Source organism: Schistocerca serialis, chromosome 3, assembly GCF_023864345.2.
Source record: "Schistocerca serialis cubense isolate TAMUIC-IGC-003099 chromosome 3, iqSchSeri2.2, whole genome shotgun sequence".
Classification (NCBI taxonomy): Eukaryota; Metazoa; Arthropoda; class Insecta; order Orthoptera; family Acrididae; genus Schistocerca; species Schistocerca serialis.
In genome coordinates this window covers 1,055,556,711-1,055,578,770 of record NC_064640.1, presented here as the reverse complement: position 1 = coordinate 1,055,578,770, position 22,060 = coordinate 1,055,556,711, and the positions used below count along the sequence as shown (strand labels likewise).

Sequence of the window (22,060 nt, the reverse complement as noted above, 5' to 3'; positions counted from 1 at the left end):
CACAAGAATATTAGAGATTCTTTGGGAACTCAAACAGGAATCACTGGAGAGAAGGCGACGTTGTTTTCGAGAAACTTACGAGGAAATGTAGGGAACTGGAATTTGAAACTGACTGCAGAACGATTCTAGTCCTGCCAAATATACATGTTGAGTAAGAATCATGTAGTTAAGACAGGTGAAATTCGGGCTCATATGCAGGCAAATTGTCGTTTTCAGCTCCCTCTGTTTGCAAGTGAAACAGCCTGGAAATGACAAGAAGTGATACTGGGTACCCTCCGCCACGCACTGTACAGTGGCTTGCGGTGTATGTACGTGTGTGTAGGTAGTTTGTCGGTAAGGAGACGATTTCTTGCCTTCACAGAAAAAGGGTATTTTTGATATAAATGCACCAATTGTACGTCACTATCCGTTTTATGTCCGTATACTTTGTGCATTTTTCCAGTGAGGAGATCCCATTCCCCAAGTGTGGCTGTAAGATTTCCGAACCTATCCTTGGCGGGAATAACAACGTTGTTCATCTAGAGGACAACAGCCAGGGGATGCAAGTGTCTCGAGCTAGCCTGGTGGTGGTGGTGGTGGTGGTGGGGGAGTGTCTCCCGACAGTACGCACTTGGCTGTTTTGACGTTTGGCTGCCGGAAGTCACGTGACTGTCCCTTCAGTAAACACTTTGCTGCGAGGACGGTTTACATGCAGTGCAGTTGCATCAGTATAGAGATAACTGAGTTGCACACGTGAATACTGAAGGAATTAGTTAAGCACGAAGTAATTTCCATCTTATGATTTAGTCCTTCATGTTCAATAAACAGAATAGTGTAAAATTTCCGCAGTAGGCCCATACTGAAATTTACGTAATTGATATGTGTGCGTACAGATTCGCCGAAATATTCTGCCGATTAGTGTCAGGTTTTTTTTCCCTTTCTTTCTGTGGATCTTAGTTGTTATAACGAAATGTGCGTAAAATATGGAAAATAAATGTGGTTAAAAGGTTAACACAAGGCTATACTGCTCATAAGTCTGCTACCTCGGTTTATTTCGCATTCACATGTAGGGGGACCAAACCAGGGAATATGAAGTATTTTTAATATTTTGGACGACGAAAAGCGGCTTTTAAGTAGCCATAGTATAGTTCCAGCCCTGTTGAAAACCTGCATAAGGAATGCTGTATGGTGAAAAAGATCATGGCTAGACCTGAACAGAGTCATAATTTGTACAACTCTAGAAAACGTCTTTAGCTTCCAGCAAAAAAAAAAAAAAAAGAGGTGAAAATCTTGAGTGTTTACCCTGATCTTAGATATAATGTAATGGATAATGCTACATGGTCCAAAAATATTGTGATGTATCGTTTATTTTATTCCATAGTGTCGCCAATATTCCTGTGAAATAATCTTTTCTGTGACAAACAGAAAGAGGAATGAAATGTAAACGGGTCACATAGTGCTCAAAAAGTTACTCCCATAATGCCTGTATCTTAGAACTAAACTTAATGTGTTATCACTTTTTATAGAAGTGAAGCCAATTTTACTGTGTATGTAAACATTGGTTATCAGCACAAGAAGCAGGGTAGTATAACTGAATTGAATGCCTAAATTCAATAAGTGCATGGTGCAGAACACCTGCTTCCTTTGGTGATGTATCTAAATATACGAACAGAAAATCTAGTGTTAAAGAAATTGATTTAAAAAGCTACTGTGTGGACCTAGATTTTGAGTTGGCTGCTTCGGACTTATTAAATCTTATTATAATAATTGTTGTCTAGTATACCATTCTCCAGATGGCAACTTTGAAAATTTTCTCATCTAAATAGAATCTTGGCTGTGCTATTTTATGCACTTGAAATCAGAAATTGCACTGGGTGTTCATTTCAATGTACACTTTTGCAAGGAGAGTTCTAAGGAGGAAAATTTATGAATCTATTAACAATTTATGGACTATTTGTAGCATGTCATTTACCAACCAGAGGTGATGCCTGCCTTGACACTGTTATCGCAAATCTAAATACATGGGACTATGAGATGACTTTAGTTGACTCAATGACGTCTGCCAACAGAGCACTAGTCATGGGACTTTATACAAAGAGAACTAATAATCAACCAGCTGTTTCCTAGCATTCTAATTATGTATTCACAAAAAGGATCATTAACAAGGAAACATTAAACTCTTTTCAAACAGCGCTAACTGCAGTAGACTCACAGGTGGGATTACAAGAAATGGCTGTAATTAATGCATTTAAAGAGTTATTTCAGACCATCAAAACCAAATTTGATTATAGCTATCCACAGAAGACCAAAAAATGTCGCAACACAGGCAAACTCTGTGTGTGGTAAAGTATTTTGTCATAACAGACATGACATTTAAGCACTTTTGAGAATTTCAGCCAGTTTTCTTTTACATAGAAACTAAGACTTGCTGTAGCGTGACACTAAATCCTTGATTTTTGTGCTCAAACACAGTAGTAAAATCATGACAAATTCCATTACTTTCTTTGTTGTCTTTTGTTAACTCAAATCCTTTACCAAACACTGATACAGACCAATTATAATGTTTCATTGTGCAATTCAGTTTTATTTAGACAATTAGATATCACTGAATTATAGAATACAGTTTGAATGAGCCAAGATGGTGGGACAGCATTATTTTAGTATACCATGATTAACAAAATTAAAAAAATGCACAAGTAAATTTAAATTTTTATTCACCTTCAACTACACGGAATCTCTCTCTCTCTCTCTCTCTCTCTCTCTCTCTCTCTCTCTCTCTCTCTCTCTCAGAAACACACACACTCACAAATTGACATAATTTACAAGACCACCTTTATGTGCATTAACAATATTAGGAAAAGGATAGTTTGCTATTCGCTGTAAAGGTGACATGTTGAGTTGCAAACAGGCACAATGTAAAGACTGTTACACATTTAGCTTTTGGCCAAAGACTTCTTCAGAAAAGAAAACACAAAAAGATTTACACACACAAGCACACTACCTGCACACATCTTCACTATCTGCAGTGGGAGATATTGGTCATGTGTGCTTGCTAGTGTTAATCTGTTTGTGTTTTGTTTTCTGGAGAAGGCTTTGGCCAAAAACTAAATATGTAACATTCTTTACATTGTGCCTGTCTGCAACTCAACATGTCACCTTTACAGTGAGTGGCAAACTATTTTTTTCCTAATATTGTTGATATTCCAACCTGGAGTTTACTTTTTTTTAAACACTTAATCACCCCTCACAAAATCCTTCTCTGCTTTGTGGAAAAAATCTAGCCTGAGATTCAATCTTGGCATTCACATTTACTGTGTTTTCTTCTGAGAAAGAAAAATCTTTATTAAGATTACCAATGATCTTCTTCAGATCCTTCAATACTTTGGCCTTAGTCTCCTGTCCACACTGTGTTCCTTTGCTGAGTGCAACTATAGTTTCACAGTGAGACATCACATCCTGTTCAAATGTGTCAGCAGATTTTTCTGAATTGCCAGAAAGCAATGCTGACACATATTCATTGTCTGCACTAGAGGGCAAGGAACACTGTTCACTCTCCTGGACAGCACCAGACAATGATTTGGCACATGCATGTATATGCTTACATATGTTAAAATTTAAAATGTTGTCTAAACAGCTGAATTTATACGAATGTACACATATGTTGCAGGTGTTGCACTTAAGTGAGCATTTTCTTTCGCATATCAGTTCTGAATTTTTTACAACAACATACACTTCACAACCAGTGGAAGAAAGCACTTCCCACAACCCTTCACCCCTGCATAAAATCATCCCATTTGTTATAGCTGAGCTATCGTTGTGGCTTGCTTTCACTCTTGACGCCCTAGAGCACTGCTTACGTTTTGAGAGCTTCATTAAGCCCTCATATACTTTGTCTCTCACTAAACATAACAAAGCATTTAATGACTTATCCAGCCTTCTGCACTTTTTCTCTTCTAGATAACTGTATTTAATAACTTTATGTAGGGACTCCAAGTAATTGTTTGTATTAATGCCCAATCGGTGCCTAAAACAATACGCCCACTTTTCCACTCGCTGGCAGTACATCTTAAGAAAGTACCTGCCAAATTCTGCAGTATCCGGATCATTCAATAAGTCTTCCACCACTTTCTCCAGACTACAACTAAAAACATCTATATCCAGTTCAGTCCGAAGTCGCTTTAGTGAACTAAACACTGCTGATTTTTTTCTCACTACCCCCAGAAATTCTCCTTAAATTCTGAGACCAGTTCCGTTGTATATGCCAAGAACACAGCAACTGGTTTGGCACAGGTCCCATTACTGCTGACCATGCATTAATGCTGGTGCATCGTCAGACATAAACACATTGGTCTTTACAGTGCCCACCCTTTCTCTCACACATTTGAAATAAAAAGACATAAGCACATGTCTCCCCTATTTGAAAAACAAAATGCAACTGGCATTCCAGCACCATATCTATCAACAACGACAATAGTAAAAAGTTGAAAATCGTATGCAGTCATGCCATGAGTGCCATCCACACATATTTTATCTTCTCCATACTTTAGAAGTTGTTCGGCCTGAAAGTCTGTCATTATAATAAGAATGAAGTCTTCATCTTGAAAATTAGGATCCACTTGTTTTTGCTGCTTGAAATACAGTACTGGGTTGTCACTTTGTCTCTTCATTTCTTCAACCCACAGTCTCACACTCACTGCATCATTTTCATGCTTCTTCGTTGCATAACCAATATCAAAATCCCTTTTTATATTATGCAAATCTTTTTTCTCAAGGAGATGGATTCTCTCCATACTTGCAGCGATTGTTGCACTTCGGACATCTTGTAAGACTCGTCCAACAGGTACACCCTGTGACAGCCGTCCTGAAAAAAGAAAAAAAAAGGAAATAAAAATGAAGCACATTGATAGACCCTACGTCTGTTCACACAAATAAATTTGATAATTTCATGTTTCATGTACATAAGTGTAACATAATCCATTTTACCTGCCAACTCTGTCCTCTCGTTCCCATGCAGAAATGTTCTTCCAACATCTTGGGTGTGTCCCATGTGTTTTGGAAAAAATTTTAAGCAGCATTTGTCCTCTGTTATTGTCACTTGCATGTTGGATGGACAAGTACTGCCTATTTTATTCGTGCCCATACTTTTGACACACCTGGCACCTGTTCCTTTAGAATTGAAATTGAAAGAGCGATGGCAGTGGTAATATCGAACACGTTTTTCTAGTCGCTCCTGCTCCGAACAATTCATTACATGACGAACATGGTTTACTTTTTCGTAAGAAATTTTCCACTCTTCAAATTCTGAAAAAATGTTAAGACAGTATTTTTAAGTCATGTACTTGGGATCAACAAAATTTACTAAAACGTGACTAACACAATAAATATAAAAAACAAACCTGCAAGACAACCAAATTCTATCTCCTGGCACTCAAAACTAACGTCATGGTTCTCTTGAATATGTGTTCTCAGTGTGTCATAGGTGAGAAACGAGAGAGAGCACTGTGGGCAAATAATGCGGCATTTCCGTCTGTTTTCCTCCGACTTCATGCCATGCACAGTTATTTGATGACGTTTTAATGAACTGCATCTCATAAATGCAATTCCGCACTGGGGACATAATTCACTGCCTTTTCCTTTTTTAGACACATGGATATCAAGTTCATGAACTTTCCTCATATGGGCGTAGAGGTTCTTTCGCATTTTAAACTCTGAACTGCATTCCTCACACTTATAGAGCGTTTCTTGGGAATCACTCATGTTTGCTAAAACAAACTAAACAATAACAAGAAACAATAACAAAACGTAACAGCAGCAACGAAATAACAAGAAGCAGCAACAAACAACGAAAGCAGTTAAATGGAGCACAAGGCAAACATCAACATGAATGGCGTCTTCGAACAGGATGCCTCGTCACGGAAACCAACTTCCGGTCAGTAAACGTCAAAACAGCCAAGTGCGTACTGTCGGGAGACACTCCCGTGGTGGTGGTGGTGGTGGTGGTGGTGACTCGGCCCCTTAGATGTTGGAATACGTGGTTGTCATTGTGTACCAAATCTGTTTCCAACTGCCACAACAGCTTCATGTGCAGGCAAATTTTCCTGATAAGATGACTTCTTTCCGTTTGTAATCCAATCTTCTTCCCGCATGTTTTTCGCCACTAGGTTGGCAACCAAAACTTGCATAGTATTTTTTCCCCATTGCAAGTTGAACTGTGAATGAAAATCGTAATTTTTTTCTTGCAGAGAGAAAAAATCACAATGCTTTCGACATAAACCTTTCAATCTCTTGTGCATGCCACCTGTGTACCAGTTACTATGATGCTACTGATTTCCTCGCACGAAGCAATGTACCCTGTCATTGCAGCAAATTATCAAACAAAAACTCGGTTGAATTTTTTGATATGCTCCAAAATTTAGTGAACTACTTTTTGCACTTCATTTGAGTACTAAACGAACATGATGTACACCTTGAATAAGACTTACTCTTCATGGCCAAAGTACGACGCCTCGTCATGATCAATGAACGACGTCTCTTGATAAAATTCCGGAACTTTTTCCACAAAAGTTTCTGCGCTTACCTTTTACTAATTGTGCTTGGTCTCCTTCTAAATACCCTCTTGCACAATTGATACACCGCTTGCACAATTGATACACCGCTCCAAATGCTGTTTCTACTTCCAGAAGCAGTCTTGGTATGCCTTTTCCTGGTTCGCGTGAAGTGTCGTCCTCGAATTTTCTTGCCTTGCCTATCATTGCAAATCTTCGTTGTTTTAACGTCTCAATATCATAAACGTAGATCCACGTCTCATCATCAGTTAAGATTATCTCAACGAACATCTGGTTCCCATTTGCGCCATACAAAAGCTCTTCACAGATTCAGAGGTGAAGGTCTTTCTGGTCTTGACTCCATAGCCGTGTGACCAACCTGGCGGCACCACGATGCAGTGTCGGGGTTTTGTGACATGATCCAACTGAAATATTACATTCTTCTGCAGTCTCTCGGACATTCTGTCTTAGATTGGCACGCACAGTTTCGTTGACGTTCCTGACATGAGCGTCATCGGTAGACGTCGAAGGGCGTCCTGAACGGGCGTCATCATAAACTTCCGTCTTCGCATATTTAAACCGCGTGATACACAGAATACGGCTTTGGCGCTCAACAACGTAGAATTTCTGCATCTTGTGCGTGTCTGTAAATGTTTTCTAGAGTTTCACGCAAAATGTAACTCAACGTGTTGCTCCTCTAACTCTGCCATCTCGAAATTCACAAACTGTGCGACAAAACATTATACTCGGTGAAGCTCTGAGCAATAACTTACGGACCTACAGCAATGATACTTTAGACAGTTACACATTAAATACAGGTGTGTACAAGGATGACACCACTTGGTTCCAACACACCACTAGCGCAATTACGAATGTTTACGAAATTTTGAAAAGACAATATTCTTTCTTATGATATTTCTATGGCATCTCCTATTTTCAACACCTTGATTTGTTAATTGTGTAGTAGATCACTCTGCACTTTGTCGATATGTTAATGAATGACTGCAACTTCGGAATCCCCTTCAATTGACCATTTCTCAACTGCTGTTAGTGTCGCAGTGGATATTTCGTAATCTTGCACCAGTTTCGGACGTATTTTCGTCAGTGTTAAACTGTTTTAAACTTTCTGGTGGTGTGATACTCAGAGTTATTGTTTGAGTGGAATGTATACGACATGCCTGAGTAAAAAGAAGTGGTTAGATCTAATGTGTGGAACTATTGAAACCTATTTCACTGTGGAGCGTTACAACACTACCTCCATTCAGATCATTCATTGTCAGTTCTCTGCAAGGCCAGGAAATTTTCTTCCTGTAACCATAATGGGATCATTCACCAGTCACAGTTTTTTATTTAGAGAGGACTATTCTTGGTTTTCATTCAGATGGCTTGCTGGTTCATTTAACGCAATGGGTAGCTAAATTGTTGCCTGATGACTTAGTTATGTAACAGTTTGTTCCACAAAAATCAGTTAAATACAGCAGCATACTCGGTTGGCAAGGCACTGTGAAGGACTGGTTATCTGACCCTCCAGGGGGTTCACAGAACTAGTGAATAAGTGCACGGCTGTCATGGGTCCCCAGCCTTTGCAGCATTACTTCCTTTCCATGCTACAAGCTTGTACTTCCACTATTCCCCCCGTCTGCCTACCCATCAGATGGTTTTCTTGGTGCACACCTTGTTGGGATCTGTTTTATGGCAGGGAATCGAGTTTTCACTTCAGACATTTTCTGTAACTTCTCATTAAATAAAAACATAGTCCCCATTCTTGGGTTTGACTAGCCACCTATTTCCAAAGTTCTCCGGAAGTGCATATCGTGCAGAGGTGGTCACCCAATGCAGTGGATGCTCCAAATTTTGTGCCTTTCCATCATTGCACCCTTCGCAATGCATTACTGGCCAGGTAGTTATTGGTGAGGCTTGGTGGCGTGTATGGGAAAAGTTCCAATTCAGAGTGGTGTCACAACAGCAGATGAGCTGCAAATGTAGTAGATGAAGTTATCTTCCACTGGCAGTCATACAGCCCAGCAGTCTCTATGGAAGGGAAGACCCCTCTTAATCCAGAGAGATACAACCTTAAAATGTTCCCTTCCTTGGCTATGCCATGGGAGAACCATAGGGTTAAGTGGCAAGCAGAGAAAGATGCTCTCCACAACATGGTTTGCATAAGGACTGATGGGGATTCCTAGTTGGCCGCAAAAAGAACTTACAAGACAAGTTTGTGGAAGTGGCAGTCATCTGTATAATGAAAAGTGGGTCAGTTTTGATCAAAGCAGCATCCCCTGCCCAGTCACAGGTGCTGCTTGCTTACAACACGCTGGGTGACATACAGGTGACTGTCACTCCTCCATTGTTGTTGTTGTGGTCTTCAGTCCTGAGACTGGTTTGATGCAGCTCTCCATGCTACTCTATCCTGTGCAAGCTTCTTCATCTCCCAGTATCTACTGCAACCTACATCCTTCTGAATCTGCTTAGTGTATTCATCTCTTGGTCTCCCTCTACGATTTTTACCAACCACACTGCCCTCCAATGCTAAATTTGTGATCCCTTGATGCCTCAAAACATGTCCTACCAACCGATCCCTTCTTCTAGTCAATTTGTGCCACAAATTTCTCTTCTCCCCAATCCTATTCAATACCTCCTCATTAGTTACGTGATCTACCCACCTTATCTTCAGCATTCTTCTGTAGCACCACATTTCGAAAGCTTCTATTCTCTTCTTGTCCAAACTAGTTATCGTCCATGTTTCACTTCCATACATGGCTACACTCCATACAAATACTTTCAGAAACGACTTCCTGACACTTAAATCTATACTCGATGTTAACAAATTCCTCTTCTTGAGAAACGCTTTCCTTGCCATTGGCAGTCTACATTTTATATCCTCTCTACTTCGACCATCATCGGTTATTTTACTCCCTAAATACCAAAACTCCTTTACTACTTTAAGTGTCTCACTTCCTAATCTAATTCCCTCAGCATCACCCGACTTAATTCGACTGCATTCCATTATCCTCATTTTGCTTTTGTTGATGTTCATCTTATATCCTCCTTTCAAGACACTGTCCATTCCGTTCAACTGCTCTTCCAAGTCCTTTGCTGTCTCTGACAGAATTACAATGTCATCGGCGAACCTCAAAGTTTTTACTTTTTCTCCATGAATTTTAATACCTACTCCGAATTTTTCTTTTGTTTCCTTTACTGCTTGCTCAATATACAGAATGAATTACATCGGGGAGAGGCTACAACCCTGTCTTACAACTTTCCCAACCACTGCTTCCCTTTCATGCCCCTCGACTCTTATAACTGCCATCTGGTTTCTGTACAAACTGTAAATAGCCTTTCGCTCCCTGTATTTTACCCATGCCACCTTCAGAATTTGAAAGAGAGTATTCCAGTTAACATTGTCAAAAGCTTTCTCTAAGTCTACAAATGCTAGAAATGTAGGTTTGCCTTTTCTTAATCTTTCTTCTAAGATAAGTCGTAAGGTCAGTATTGCCTTACGTGTTCCAACATTTCTACGGAATCCAAACTGATCTTCCCCGGGGTCGGCTTCTACCAGTTTTTCCATTCGTCTGTAAAGAATTCGCGTTAGTATTTTGCAGCTGTGACTTATTAAACTGATAGTTCGGTAATTTTCACATCTGTCAACACCTGCTTTCTTTGGGATTGGAATTATTATATTCTTCTTGAAGTCTGAGGGTATTTCGCCTGTCTCATACATCATGCTCACCAGATGGTAGAGTTTTGTCTTGACTGGCTCTCCCGAGGCCATCAGTAGTTCAAATGGAATGTTGTCTACTCCCGGGGCCTTGTTTTGACTCAGGTCTTTCAGTGCTCTGTCAAACTCTTCACGCAGTATCTTATCTCCCATTTCGTCTTCATCTACATCCTCTTCCATTTCCATAATATTGTCCTCAAGTACATCGCCCTTGTATAAACCCTCTATATACTCCTTCCACCTTTCTGCCTTCCCTTCTTTGCTTAGAACTGGGTTGCCATCTGAGCTCTTGATATTCATACAAGTGGTTCTCTTCTCTCCAAAGGTCTCTTTAATTTTCCTGTAGGCAGTATCTATCTTACCCCTAGTGAGACAAGCCTCTACATCCTTACATTTGTCCTCTAGCCATCCCTGCTTAGCCATTTTGCACTTCCTGTCGATATCATTTTTGAGACGTCTGTATTCCTTTTTGCCTGCTTCATTTACTGCATTTTTGTATTTTCTCCTTTCATCAATTAAAGTCAATATTTCTTCTGTTACCCAAGGATTTTAATTTGCCCTCGTCTTTTTACCTACTTGATCCTCTGCTGCCTTCACTACTTCATCCCTCAGAGCTACCCATTCTTCTTCTACTGTATTTCTTTCCCCCATTCATGTCAATTGTTCCCTTATGCTCTCCCTGAAACTCTGTACAACCTCTGGTTCTTTCAGTTTATCCAGGTCCTATCTCCTTAAATTCCCGCCTTTTTGCAGTTTCTTCAGATTCAATCTGCAGTTCATAACCAATAGATTGTGGTCAGAATCCACATCTGCCCCAGGAAATGTCTTAATTTAAAACCTGGTTCCTAAATCTCTGTCTTACCATTATATAATCTATCTGATACCTACTAGTATCTCCAGGATTCTTCCAGGTATACAACCTTCTTTTATGATTCTTGAACCAAGTGTTGGCTATGATTAAGTTATGCTCTGTGCAAAATTCTACAAGGCGGCTTCCTCTTTCATTCCTTCCCCCCAATCCATATTCACCTACTATGTTTCCTTCTCTCCCTTTTCCTACTGACGAATTCCTGTCACCCATGACTACTAAATTTTCGTCTCCTTTCACTACCTGAATAATTTCTTTTATCTCGTCATACGTTTCATCTATTTCATCATCATCTGCAGAGGTAGTTGGCATATAAACTTGTGCTACTGTAGTAGGCATGGGCTTTGTGTCTATCTTGGCCACAATAATGCGTTCACTATGCTGTTTGTAGTAGCTAACCCGCACCCCTATTTTTTTATTCATTATTAAATCTACTCCTGCATTACCCCTATTTGATTTTGTATTTATAACCCTGTAATCACCTGACCAAAAGTCTTGTTCCTCCTGCCACCAAACTTCACTAATTCCCACTATATCTAACTTTAAACTATCCATTTCCCTTTTTAATTTTCTAACCTACCTGCCCGATTAAGGGATCTGACATTCTATGCTCCGATCCGTAGGACGCCAGTTTTCTTTCTCCTGATAACGACGTCCTCCTGAGTAGTCCCCGCCCGGAGATCCGAATGGGGGACTGTTTTACCTCCGGAATATTTTACCCAAGAGGACGCCATCATCATTTAATCATACAGTAGAGCTGCATGTCCTCGGGAAAAATTACGGCTGTAGTTTCCCCTTGCTTTCAGCCGTTCGCAGTACCAGCACAGCAAGGCCGTTTTGGTTAATGTTACAAGGCCAGATCAGTCAATCATCGAGACTGTTGCCCCTGCAACTACTGAAAAGGCTGCTGCCCCTCTTCAGGAACCACATGTTTGTCTGGCCTCTCAACAGATACCCCTCCGTTGTGGTTGCACCTACAGTACGGCCATCTGTATCGCTGAGGCACGCAAGCCTCCCCACCAGCGGCAAGGTCCATGGTTCATGGGGCGGCACTCCTCCATAACATTCTAAATATAATTCAGGGCATCATTTGCCGCCAAGTTCTGCTCTTGCAATCTGATGAGCTGTGCACCAGTTTTGGAGTGAGGGGTGTACACTGTGTTCATCATGAACATGGGGGACCAACGGACAATGGGTTGCTATAGGTGCCTTCATCTTGGCCTGTGAGGGCAATTAACTGCCTGAAAAGGTCAAGGTGATTATATACCGATATGTGATGTGAAACTGTATGCCCCCCCCCCCTTCCACGATGCAGTGCTTAAAATGTCAACTGTGGAATGCACCATTCCCCTCTGCTCACCAGGATGCACCATTTTCCAGAGTGAAGATAAGAATACGAGACCCTGGATGATCTAACTTGTCAGGAGCCAAACAAGTATGAGTGGTTGCACCCAGCACGTATATAAATGTCATATGCTGCAGCTGTCATGACCTTGCCTGCTTTGGCAACAGTACTCTCACCAGCTACATCTCCGACAGTGGGGCTTCAGGGCTGCTTGACCAAGCCTCCCCCCCCCCCCCCCCCTTCCCCATATTTGGCAACTCTCCTCCTGCTACTTCCACCTCACCTACTTGAAAATCATGGACTTCCCACCCTTCAGGGACATTGGTCCCCCACCTCCCAGCCAGACAAGTCATGTTCCTCTGGCTTGCCTAGCCACAAAGAGGTCCCTTGGAACATGGGACACTAGCTTCCAGGGTTTCCACTGGTCTGCAAACACTCTAAGAAGAAGAAGTATCAAAAGTCCTCAAACAAGAAAATTCTGGTAGCCCCCACACCACCAAATCGCGCCTGTTCCATTCCTGTGACCAAGGAAGAGATTCTGGTGTCCCATGAGGCCCAGTTGGTACCACATAGTGGAACCCAGAACCTGTGTATATCGATGCTATAGCCCCTCAAGCCATGGCAGCACGTGACCCTAAGGCATAGCCACCTCCTTGGTCGCTTTACGGCCCCACAGTACTTCAACATTATTATTCTCCAGTGGGTCTATAGCAGTTTTTTCCACCTCCGGGCTGAGCTATGACATCTTTCAAACACTTCCCCTGCCTTCCATATTGCCCTTCAGGAGGCTCGTTTTCCACCAATGCAGACCCTGGCCCTTCATTGATAGGGTGGGTATTATAAGACTTGTGCTACCTATGACAAGGTGTCAGGCAGAGTTTGCACATATATTCAGGACACTCTTTGTAGTGAACTTGTGCCTCTTAATACACCTTTAGAGGTTGTGGCTGTTTGAGTAAGGGCATTTCAGAATATCACCTACTGCAGTGTTAACCTCCCCCACCCCCAACGGTAAAGTGTGTCAGAATATACTGTAATCATTGGTTTCTCAGCTTCCCCCACCTTTTTGGGGATTTCAATGCCCATAACTTTTTTGGGGTGGCACTACAATCATTGGCCATGGCAAAGACCATGAAAGTGTACAGCCACAACCTGACCCTTGCCTACTGATTTCTGGTAGCCCCACAAACTTCAGCTTGGTGCATGCAACTTTCTTGGTTATTGACCTTCGTATCTGCATTCCTTGTCTTCTCCCATCCATCCATCCATCCATCCATCCCTCCCCAAGAGAGTCCACGATGACATGTGGTGACCACTTCCTGATGTCTTCTCTGCCGAGATGGGCTCTCAAACAGTGTTGACCAGGGTACTTTCACATCTCCTGTCACCCTTGGCTTCCTGCTGCATGGAGATATTGATGAGGCATCTGAGAATATGAATGCACTCAATCTTTGGCAGCTGAATTGGAGATCCCCTGTCTGTGGACCTGCCCCAAAAGAAGACAGTACCTTGGTGGTCATAAAATGCTACAGAGGCCATTAGAGATTGTATGTTGGCTCTCCAATGCTCTAAGCAGCACTCACAAAGCACCTTATCACCTGTAAGCAGCTTCATGTTCGGGCCTGCCACCTAACAAAACAAAGGAAATAAGTTTGCTGGAAATGGAATCATTAAACCATAAGACTATGTACCTCTCCTGTCAGGTTTGGGCTAAGATCAGAGATCTCTATGGATACCAGACACCTACAGATGAGCCTCGTATTACCTTGAATGGCACTGTCTGCACCGACCCAGGTGCCATTACTGAACATTCTGCTCTTCTTTATGCCCGGGCATCTGCATCTGAGCATTATCAACCTGCCATTTGTCTCCTGAAAGAGTGGATGGAGAAAAAGCAATTATCTTTCACTACACACCACTGGAGCCATGTAATGCTCCATTGAGCAAGTGGGAATTTGTCGGTGTCTTAGTCCACTGCCCTGATACAGCCCTAACACGAGTCCACATCCGCATCCAAGTGATTAAACATCTATCAGGGTACTGTTGGTGTCATAGCTTTACCATCTTTAACAGCATCAGGAGTGAGGGCAAGTTCATATCACAATGGCAAGAAAGTATATTTGTCCCAGTACTGAAACCGCGTAAGCACCTTCTAGAGATGGGCCATTATAGCCCAGTTAGTATCACCAATGCTCTCTGCAATTTTCATGAATGCAGGGTGAGCCAGCAGTTGTGTTGGCTCTTTGGGTCTCGGGATGTTCTTGCTTCGTCCCAGAGTGGAAGCAAATTTTGTGTAGAGGTTTATGAATTCTTATGCCAGATAGGTACCACTGCAGCAAAGTGAGGGAGATCTAGCAATGAAGTGGATCAAAAATCCAAGCAAAAAACAGTAGAGTACCAACAGCCCATGTGCCACCAAAGGATGTAAGACTGGACCACGTCTGTCACTTGGAAGTAAGGCAGAGATGCAAATTTCCTGAATATAATGAATCTATGTGGGTTTATTGTGAAAAGTATGTATTCCCATTGTGCAGTAACAAAAATGAAGTGCTTTAACACTAGAACCGCTGATACTTGGACGTACCTACAGTAGAACCACAGCTGGGTCACTAATGACCCGCGATCTTTTCCTTTATTTCCCCTATGTCAGTGGGTTATTGTTACTGCTAATCAATCTATTGTTAGAAGCACTATGATATTTAGAATGAAATTAACAAAAATAAACCATGTTTACACAAATTATAACTTAATATTTTAAAACTTACATGTATATGCTGAGTGTTTTTACTGGCTACCGTTACATAATGAACACAAATAATAGTCTTTTGATGTACATTTGTTGCACACAGTTTTCTTGCAGATGTAACACTTTACAAATGATTTGTTTCCTTCACAGTTAGACTTTACAAGGCAACGTTCACTTTTTTTGTCTGTCAGGATCATCTTCAGGTCTGACAGGGACGCTAGTTTTTCTAGTCGCTGCGTACTTCTCAGCAAGCTCCTCCACCAGCTGCAGGATGAAATCCCTGCATTTCAATTTTTTATCATTTAGAGAATTGAACAATACCCACGCATTTATCCCAGCCAAATCCAGCAAGTTGTAAAATGTGTGAACAGGCCAATGTCTCGATGGTGCTTTGACAGACTATTTGCGAGCCATTTGGTCAACCACGTCCACTCCATATTTAGAGCAGTTATAAAACGTAACAGTATCTGGCTTCTTTTTATACCATCCTCAATCGTCACATAAGGATGCATAGTGCTCAGAATCAGGACATTCTTGTTGCTCTTACAATGATAAACAGTCAAGTGTGGTATCATCTTTTTTTCAACAATACTGTGCTTTATAACTGTTCTCTTGCCTTTTTGATATAGACTGGTATTTCCCTGCGAGATAGATTTATTGTTCCCACAAGACTCGTAGAATTAGCTTTCAGTGTGTCAGAGAGTGCTAAGGAGGTGAAAAAATTGTCACATGTGACATTTATTCCTTTTTTGAGGTAAGGTTGCATAAATTTTTTTTAGAACAAAGCCACCAAGACGCTCATCACTCCGCCTAGTATCATCCTTTCCTATATAAGGGATAGCATTCACAATATATTTTAAGTCTTTATCTACCGCCATCCAATACTTTTGCCCGTATTTGTCCGGATTTGAGGCCATAAACTGCATGAATCTGCAACGGCACTTTGAAGGAAAAAGCTGTTCATTGATTGTTATATATGGACCCGGTATGTAGCTAGACTGCGCATTCGCAACGAACTCACTCCAGATTTCTGATACCAAAGCAAACTTGTCTTCTCTTAGTCGTTCTGATCTTGTGGATCTATTGTCAAATCTGAGATAACGCATTGTATCTCTGAATCTGTCACAAGCCGTTGTTGATTTCACAAAATTATTTCCCCACTTCACTGACCACTTGTGTCCAGTTCTAAGCTCTTAGCTCCAATAGCATCATGGACGTACATGGATGTACAATTTAGCTATAAAAGCTTCCAGTTCTTTAATTTTTATAGTCCATTCATCTGAGCTCAGTACACGAGGTGCTTCAGTTTCTGTACATTTTAGAATATGTTTCAAAACTTTGTCCATTATCATTAGATGCTGTGCACTCTAACAGGTCTCACTCATGTTTTGTTTTGCATGTGGAGATGGTCCTGTCCTTATCTTTGAAAACATTCTGTTGTCAATATCTTCCAGATGAACAGTCACCTAATACTCCAACTTTCCAGGTTGTTCCATCGGGTGCTACAATATCTCTACCTGAAGGAAACTGAAGTAGTCCAGAACCCTGGGCAGTTTGTTGTCCACACTGACCTTCAGGACATCCACTTCCTTGAGTTGACTTAGTCTCTGTGGCAGCTGTTCCTGTAATAGTAGTTATACATATTAGAACGTGATTTAATATTGAATATATTGTGTAATATTAGAACAAAAAAACACCTTCATAAATGTAACATATAACTTGAAAAATTTCAACAGGAAACAATGTATAAACATAAGTGTTGCAATTCAAATTACTGTCTATGCAACATATACATAAACAAAAATCATTATAAAACACACACATAAAAAAGCATACCTTTCTCATCAGCATACAGTAGAACCTTCTCAGGAGTAAGATATGGAAATTCTTCCTCAGATAGAGACTCCAGTGGTTCACCCTCAGATTCATTATTTAAAATCTCATTTAGAGCATTTATAATGTCCGTTATGTGCATAGAAATATGGCCATAACATATTCATAAGGTCAGACTTGTTTGAACCTGTCTTTCTCATCCCCTGCTGAAAACTGGAACATCAGCCAGAAGTGAAGTAAAAATGAGTTTCGCGATTATTGACCAAACACACTCTAACAATAGGCATGAAACTACATGAAAAATGAGATTGTTATAGCGACTGCGCTGGGCGGGTCAGAACTGACCCATCCACAGTTCTAGGTGAATCTTCATATTTCTCTTTTATGTTATCACCATAAAATGTGAAATGAAGTATAATCACTAATTACATTATTTCATAAAAGTCACAGAAATGTAACACTCTAGGCAATAATACAAAAGAGTGACAAACAAAAAAATTATCAAGTGGGTCACTCGTGGTTCTAGTGTTACGGTATTTCATATGCAAGAGGACGAAATGGTTGGTACTGAAATAAGCTGAAAAATGTAGGATTAATTCTGTCTTGTATTTAAATAATTTTTCTTCATATAATCTCCTGAGACTTAAGTACTTTATTTTATTTTTCCTCTCTTCTAATATCAGTTAAGAAGTGTGTGTGTGCATAAATATTTGTGTTTGCATAAATATTCCTCAAACTACTCTGAAATGTATTTCAGAGGGTATTTTGGAAGGCACCATGTGTTAGGATTTCTCCTCATTGCAATTGCATATGGACTGAGTGAATAACGGATGATTAACTGCCTTTATGTATACAGAAAATAGCCTAATTTGGTCTTCAGAGTTTCTAAGAGAGCTAAATGCATGAGGCTGAAGAATATTTCTAGATTCTTCACTAATACTGGTTCTTGTATTCTTATAAGGTGACTTTTGTGGGATAATTTGTATCTGTTTTCTCAGGATTATTGTTCCCATCAGTCAAGCAAACCTGTAACCATCCGTGACATCCTCCTTTGTATACATTCAGTCAGTTGAACAAATGGTCTGATCCCTCACACTTTTAACAATTATCTAAATTTGGCCACACGGATGAATTGGAGTCATTCATCTGTTATGGACCTTGTAAAACTGTTCCATTTTGAATTCCTGATAATTATTATTGTCTTAGTTTACTGTACAATTATTTTGAATCATTGATAATATAGTAAAAGTATGACATTTTTTTTTCATTTTGTGAAATCCAGAGTTTTACCTTTCTATGCATCAAATCAAGTTACCAATCTTTGCCTGATAATATAGTAAAAGTATGACATTTTTTTTTCATTTTGTGAAATCCAGAGTTTTACCTTTCTATGCATCAAATCAAGTTACCAATCTTTGCCCCACTTTGAATTTTTTTAAATATATGATTCATTATTTCTGCAAATCTTTCCTGACAATAATTCATTATTGGTAAGTATCATTTGTGAAATGTCTGAGGTTGCTATTAGTACTGTTGGTCAGCTCATTAACATAAAATAAGAATGACTAGAATTCCAGCACTGTCCTCTGGTCCAAGTCAGAAGCTATTCTTACTTGGTTTGATGAGTCTCCATCCAAAATTTCATACTTCATTTATCTAGTGCGTCACTTTATCAAATGATTGAATGTTCATACAGTTTTTTCTTTTTTTAAACTCATGGTCCTGAGTTCCACAGACATTATTGTGGAAGCGCCTCCCTTCCAACAGGCAGGTAATAAATTTCTTGGTTTCCCTTGTAGTGCTTGACCCAGGTTTGCTTCAACCAACAGTGCTGACCTATGGAATGCGGTGACACACACTTCCTATTTCCACATCTGTCAAAGGGTGTTAACCATCTCTCCCAACCAGTGTGAATGGTGTTGACAAAATGGAAATGGGGTGAGAGGACAGAGGCAAGTGAAAGAAGAGACTTTGTATACTGTCCAAACACTGTCTTTGGTTGCTCCAGCACTAGTAAAGGATATAGTGTTTGCACATCTGCCTTTGACACTTTATCTCCATGGTAAAACTTCTTCTCCCATAACCCTACCAAATAGTATAGTGAGAGGAGCCCTCCTCTATTCTTATTACAGTGGTTTGCAGAGTATATATGTAGACATATTGCAGTCTTTGTAATAGTGATTTACACTCAAATTTTGTTGATTTACATTTATTTAAGTGATGAACTTTATTTTCTTTCAGGAAAGAAAATCTGATGGTGATAGCGATTCATCAGTCTCTCCTAGAAAGCGAAGACGAAGTGATAATGCAGGTAAGCTGTTTACACGCTACTGCAATGTCTGTGTTATGAGAATTTTGTGAAATGTGATCTACCATACTCAGCAAATGGGAAGTGATTCTCCATTACATAAGTGGCATTTGTCACCCACTTGATAATTCATATTCCTATCCCAGGAAAAAGCAAACAAAAATGTTGTTCATGGTTCATTTTGGGAATTTCTCTTAGAGCTGTCTGCATTCCTGAAATCAGAGGTCATTAGAAGTGAAAATAAATTTCTGTATTTTCTAGAATGTAAAAATTTTCTTCCATGTTTGGCATTTATTCATTACTTCATTCACCTCAAGCCACCTGTGTTAGACTATATATTTGCTGGTGGTTACTTGACACCATGCTGTTTGTTGATCTGCCCATCTAATAACATTATCTACACTCTGCAAACAACTATACAGTTCATAACAGGGGGTACGCCTCACTGCCCGTTATTAGGGTTTCTTCCCCTGTTCCATTCGTGTATGGGGTGCAAGAAGAATGATTGTTTTAATGGCTCCACGCAAGCTGTAATTAATCTAACCACCTCCTCAGAATTCCTGTGGAATTGGTATATATGGGGTTGTAATATGTTCTGAGTGGCATAATTTGAATCCAGTTCCTAATACTTAGTAAGCACGCTTTCTTGGAATAATTCATGTCCATCTTAAAGAGTGTGCTAGCTCATTTTATTAGCAGTTCTGTGATACTCTCCCATGGATCAAACAAACCTGTGACCATTAGTGCCACCCTTCTCTGTACATGTTTAGTATCACCTGTTGGGTCCTATTTGATATGGGTCCCATACACTTCAGCAGTATTTTAGGATGGGTGATTTACAAGCAATCTCCTTTGTAGACTGACTGATTTCCCTAGTATACTACCAATAAATTGAAGTCTACTGCGAGCTTTACCCATGACAGAACTTCAACATATTTATATGATAATATTGTATTGCTAAGTTTTTCATTTTGAGAAGTGCACAGTTTTTAATTTCTCAACATTTAAAACAAGGTGCCATTCTTTGCACCAGTTTTAAATCTCATCAGGCTGTAACTGAACATTGATGTCACTTGTGTCACACTGTACTTCTTTACTCTGAGGTGACGAAAGTTGTGGGGTAGCGATAAGCACATATAAAAATGGCATTAGTATTGCATATGCAAGGCATAAAAGGCCAGTACACTGGTGGAGCTGTCATTTGTACGAAGGTCATTCACGTTAAACAGTATCAAGCATGATTCTGGCAACATGATGGGAATTAAGACTTTGAACACGGGAGGGTAGTTAGAATTAGATGTATGGAGCACCCATTTCTGAAATTGTTAAGGAATTAAATAGCCGGCAAACTTGCACCAGGGAAGAACAGCATCTTTTATTTGTTTTTTTGTGAAGATGTGAAACCTATTGAAATTCATCAATGAATGAAGGTCCAGTAAGGGGCTGCATGTTTGTCACAGCAGCAAGTCTTCGAATGTAGTAGGAAGTTCACAAATGGTGTGACTTCAGTGGAAGATGCTCCTCGTCTAGGTCAGGCAGGTACAACGATTTGTGACTCCGCCGAACATTGCAGCAGTTGAAGCCATAGTGAAGTGACACTAAATGACAATGCAGCATGTTTACAGATTAATGGGTCAGTACACCACATTATGCATGATGTTCTCCAGTTTCACAAAGTGTCTGCAAGATGGGTCCCACGGCAGCTGACTCCTGAAATGAGGGAATGACATGTTGATGCTTGTGAAGATCTTCTTGAGCCCTTTGAACGAGAAGGTGATGGCTTCCTTGCAAGAATCATTACTGGGGACAAAACCTGGGTTCACTTCCACCAATGGGAAACGAAGAAAGCCAGCAAGGAATGGTGCCATTCCTCATCACCAAGTGATTTCCATATGTTCAGACTACTGAAAGGCGCGATGGGAGGAAAGAAGTTCTGTTCTGATGAAGTGATGCACCATGCAGTGCATGAATGGGTTGCGTGGACTACCAAAGAATTTTTTTCTAAAGGAATTTATACACTTTGTAAGTGCTGGAGGACTTGCGTTGAGTGTGGGTGAGATTATATTGAAAAGTGATACAGCTTTGTACCATTTCTGCACAGTAAAAAATATAAAAAAAATATTTAAGGTTTTCATTTGACTCACCCTCATACTTACTTTACTCATCTTTTCAGTGGTAAGCAGAGAGTGATTCTTTCCAGATGAAAGGCAAGGCCTTTCATAAAAATCAGTCATGTTGTATACCAGCTGTGCTGTAATTTCCATGTCACGTTTAACCTGAACGTGATCACCAAACAGCTGTTCAGAGACCATCTCAAATTGCCGCAAAGAGCAAAATTGACTACTCAGTTGCAGAATATGCTGCCAAGAAAGTGATACTCAGCTGTTACCTCACTTCATAATCCATGGCATCAGAGTTCCCAAGCATTCTCGCCTCATCATTTCCCTCAGCTCCTATATCAGATTCCCTGACATAAGTAGAGGGTTTTGCCTTGTCATTGCTTTCAGTCTCAGAATCCTCCATGTGTCAGTCTTCACTAGCTCCTGTCCCAGACACATGTCCACCTCTGCCCATGTCCTGTGCCTTGTCTTTCTCTCTCTTCACTTTCAATTCCTCTCCAACGCAATACTTTTCTGTCCCGCACTTACTCCCATCACACTAAATTGCACACTACATGCAACTTCTTCTTTTCTGCCAATGGCTGGGCCATGTACAGGC

The 22,060-nt window shown here is 40.4% G+C and overlaps 1 protein-coding gene across 1 annotated transcript; it reads right to left on the bottom strand.

Annotated features, from left to right (window-relative positions):
- Positions 1-4,352: 4,352 nt before the first annotated feature.
- LOC126471384 (uncharacterized) lies at positions 4,353-21,865 on the bottom strand. The gene is made up of 5 exons (XM_050099507.1): positions 21,737-21,865; positions 16,719-16,823; positions 5,376-5,478; positions 4,963-5,280; positions 4,353-4,840 (listed from the first exon to the last, which is right to left on the bottom strand). The coding sequence occupies exons 1-5, from the start codon at positions 21,863-21,865 to the stop codon at positions 4,353-4,355; spliced, it is 1,143 nt and encodes a 380-aa protein (XP_049955464.1).
- Positions 21,866-22,060: the final 195 nt, after the last annotated feature.

Bases quoted from the DNA above. Each gene is read 5' to 3' on its own strand.
- LOC126471384 (XM_050099507.1), bottom strand. From the start codon at position 21,865: ATGGAGGATTCTGAGACTGAAAGCAATGACAAGGCAAAACCCTCTACT. The intron at 5,479-16,718 runs GTAGAGATATTG...ATTTGCCCACAG, and splicing joins ACTACTTCAGTTTCCTTCAG to TGCTCTCTCTCGTTTCTCAC. The intron at 5,281-5,375 runs GTTTGTTTTTTA...ACATTTTTTCAG, and splicing joins AGAATTTGGTTGTCTTGCAG to AATTTGAAGAGTGGAAAATT.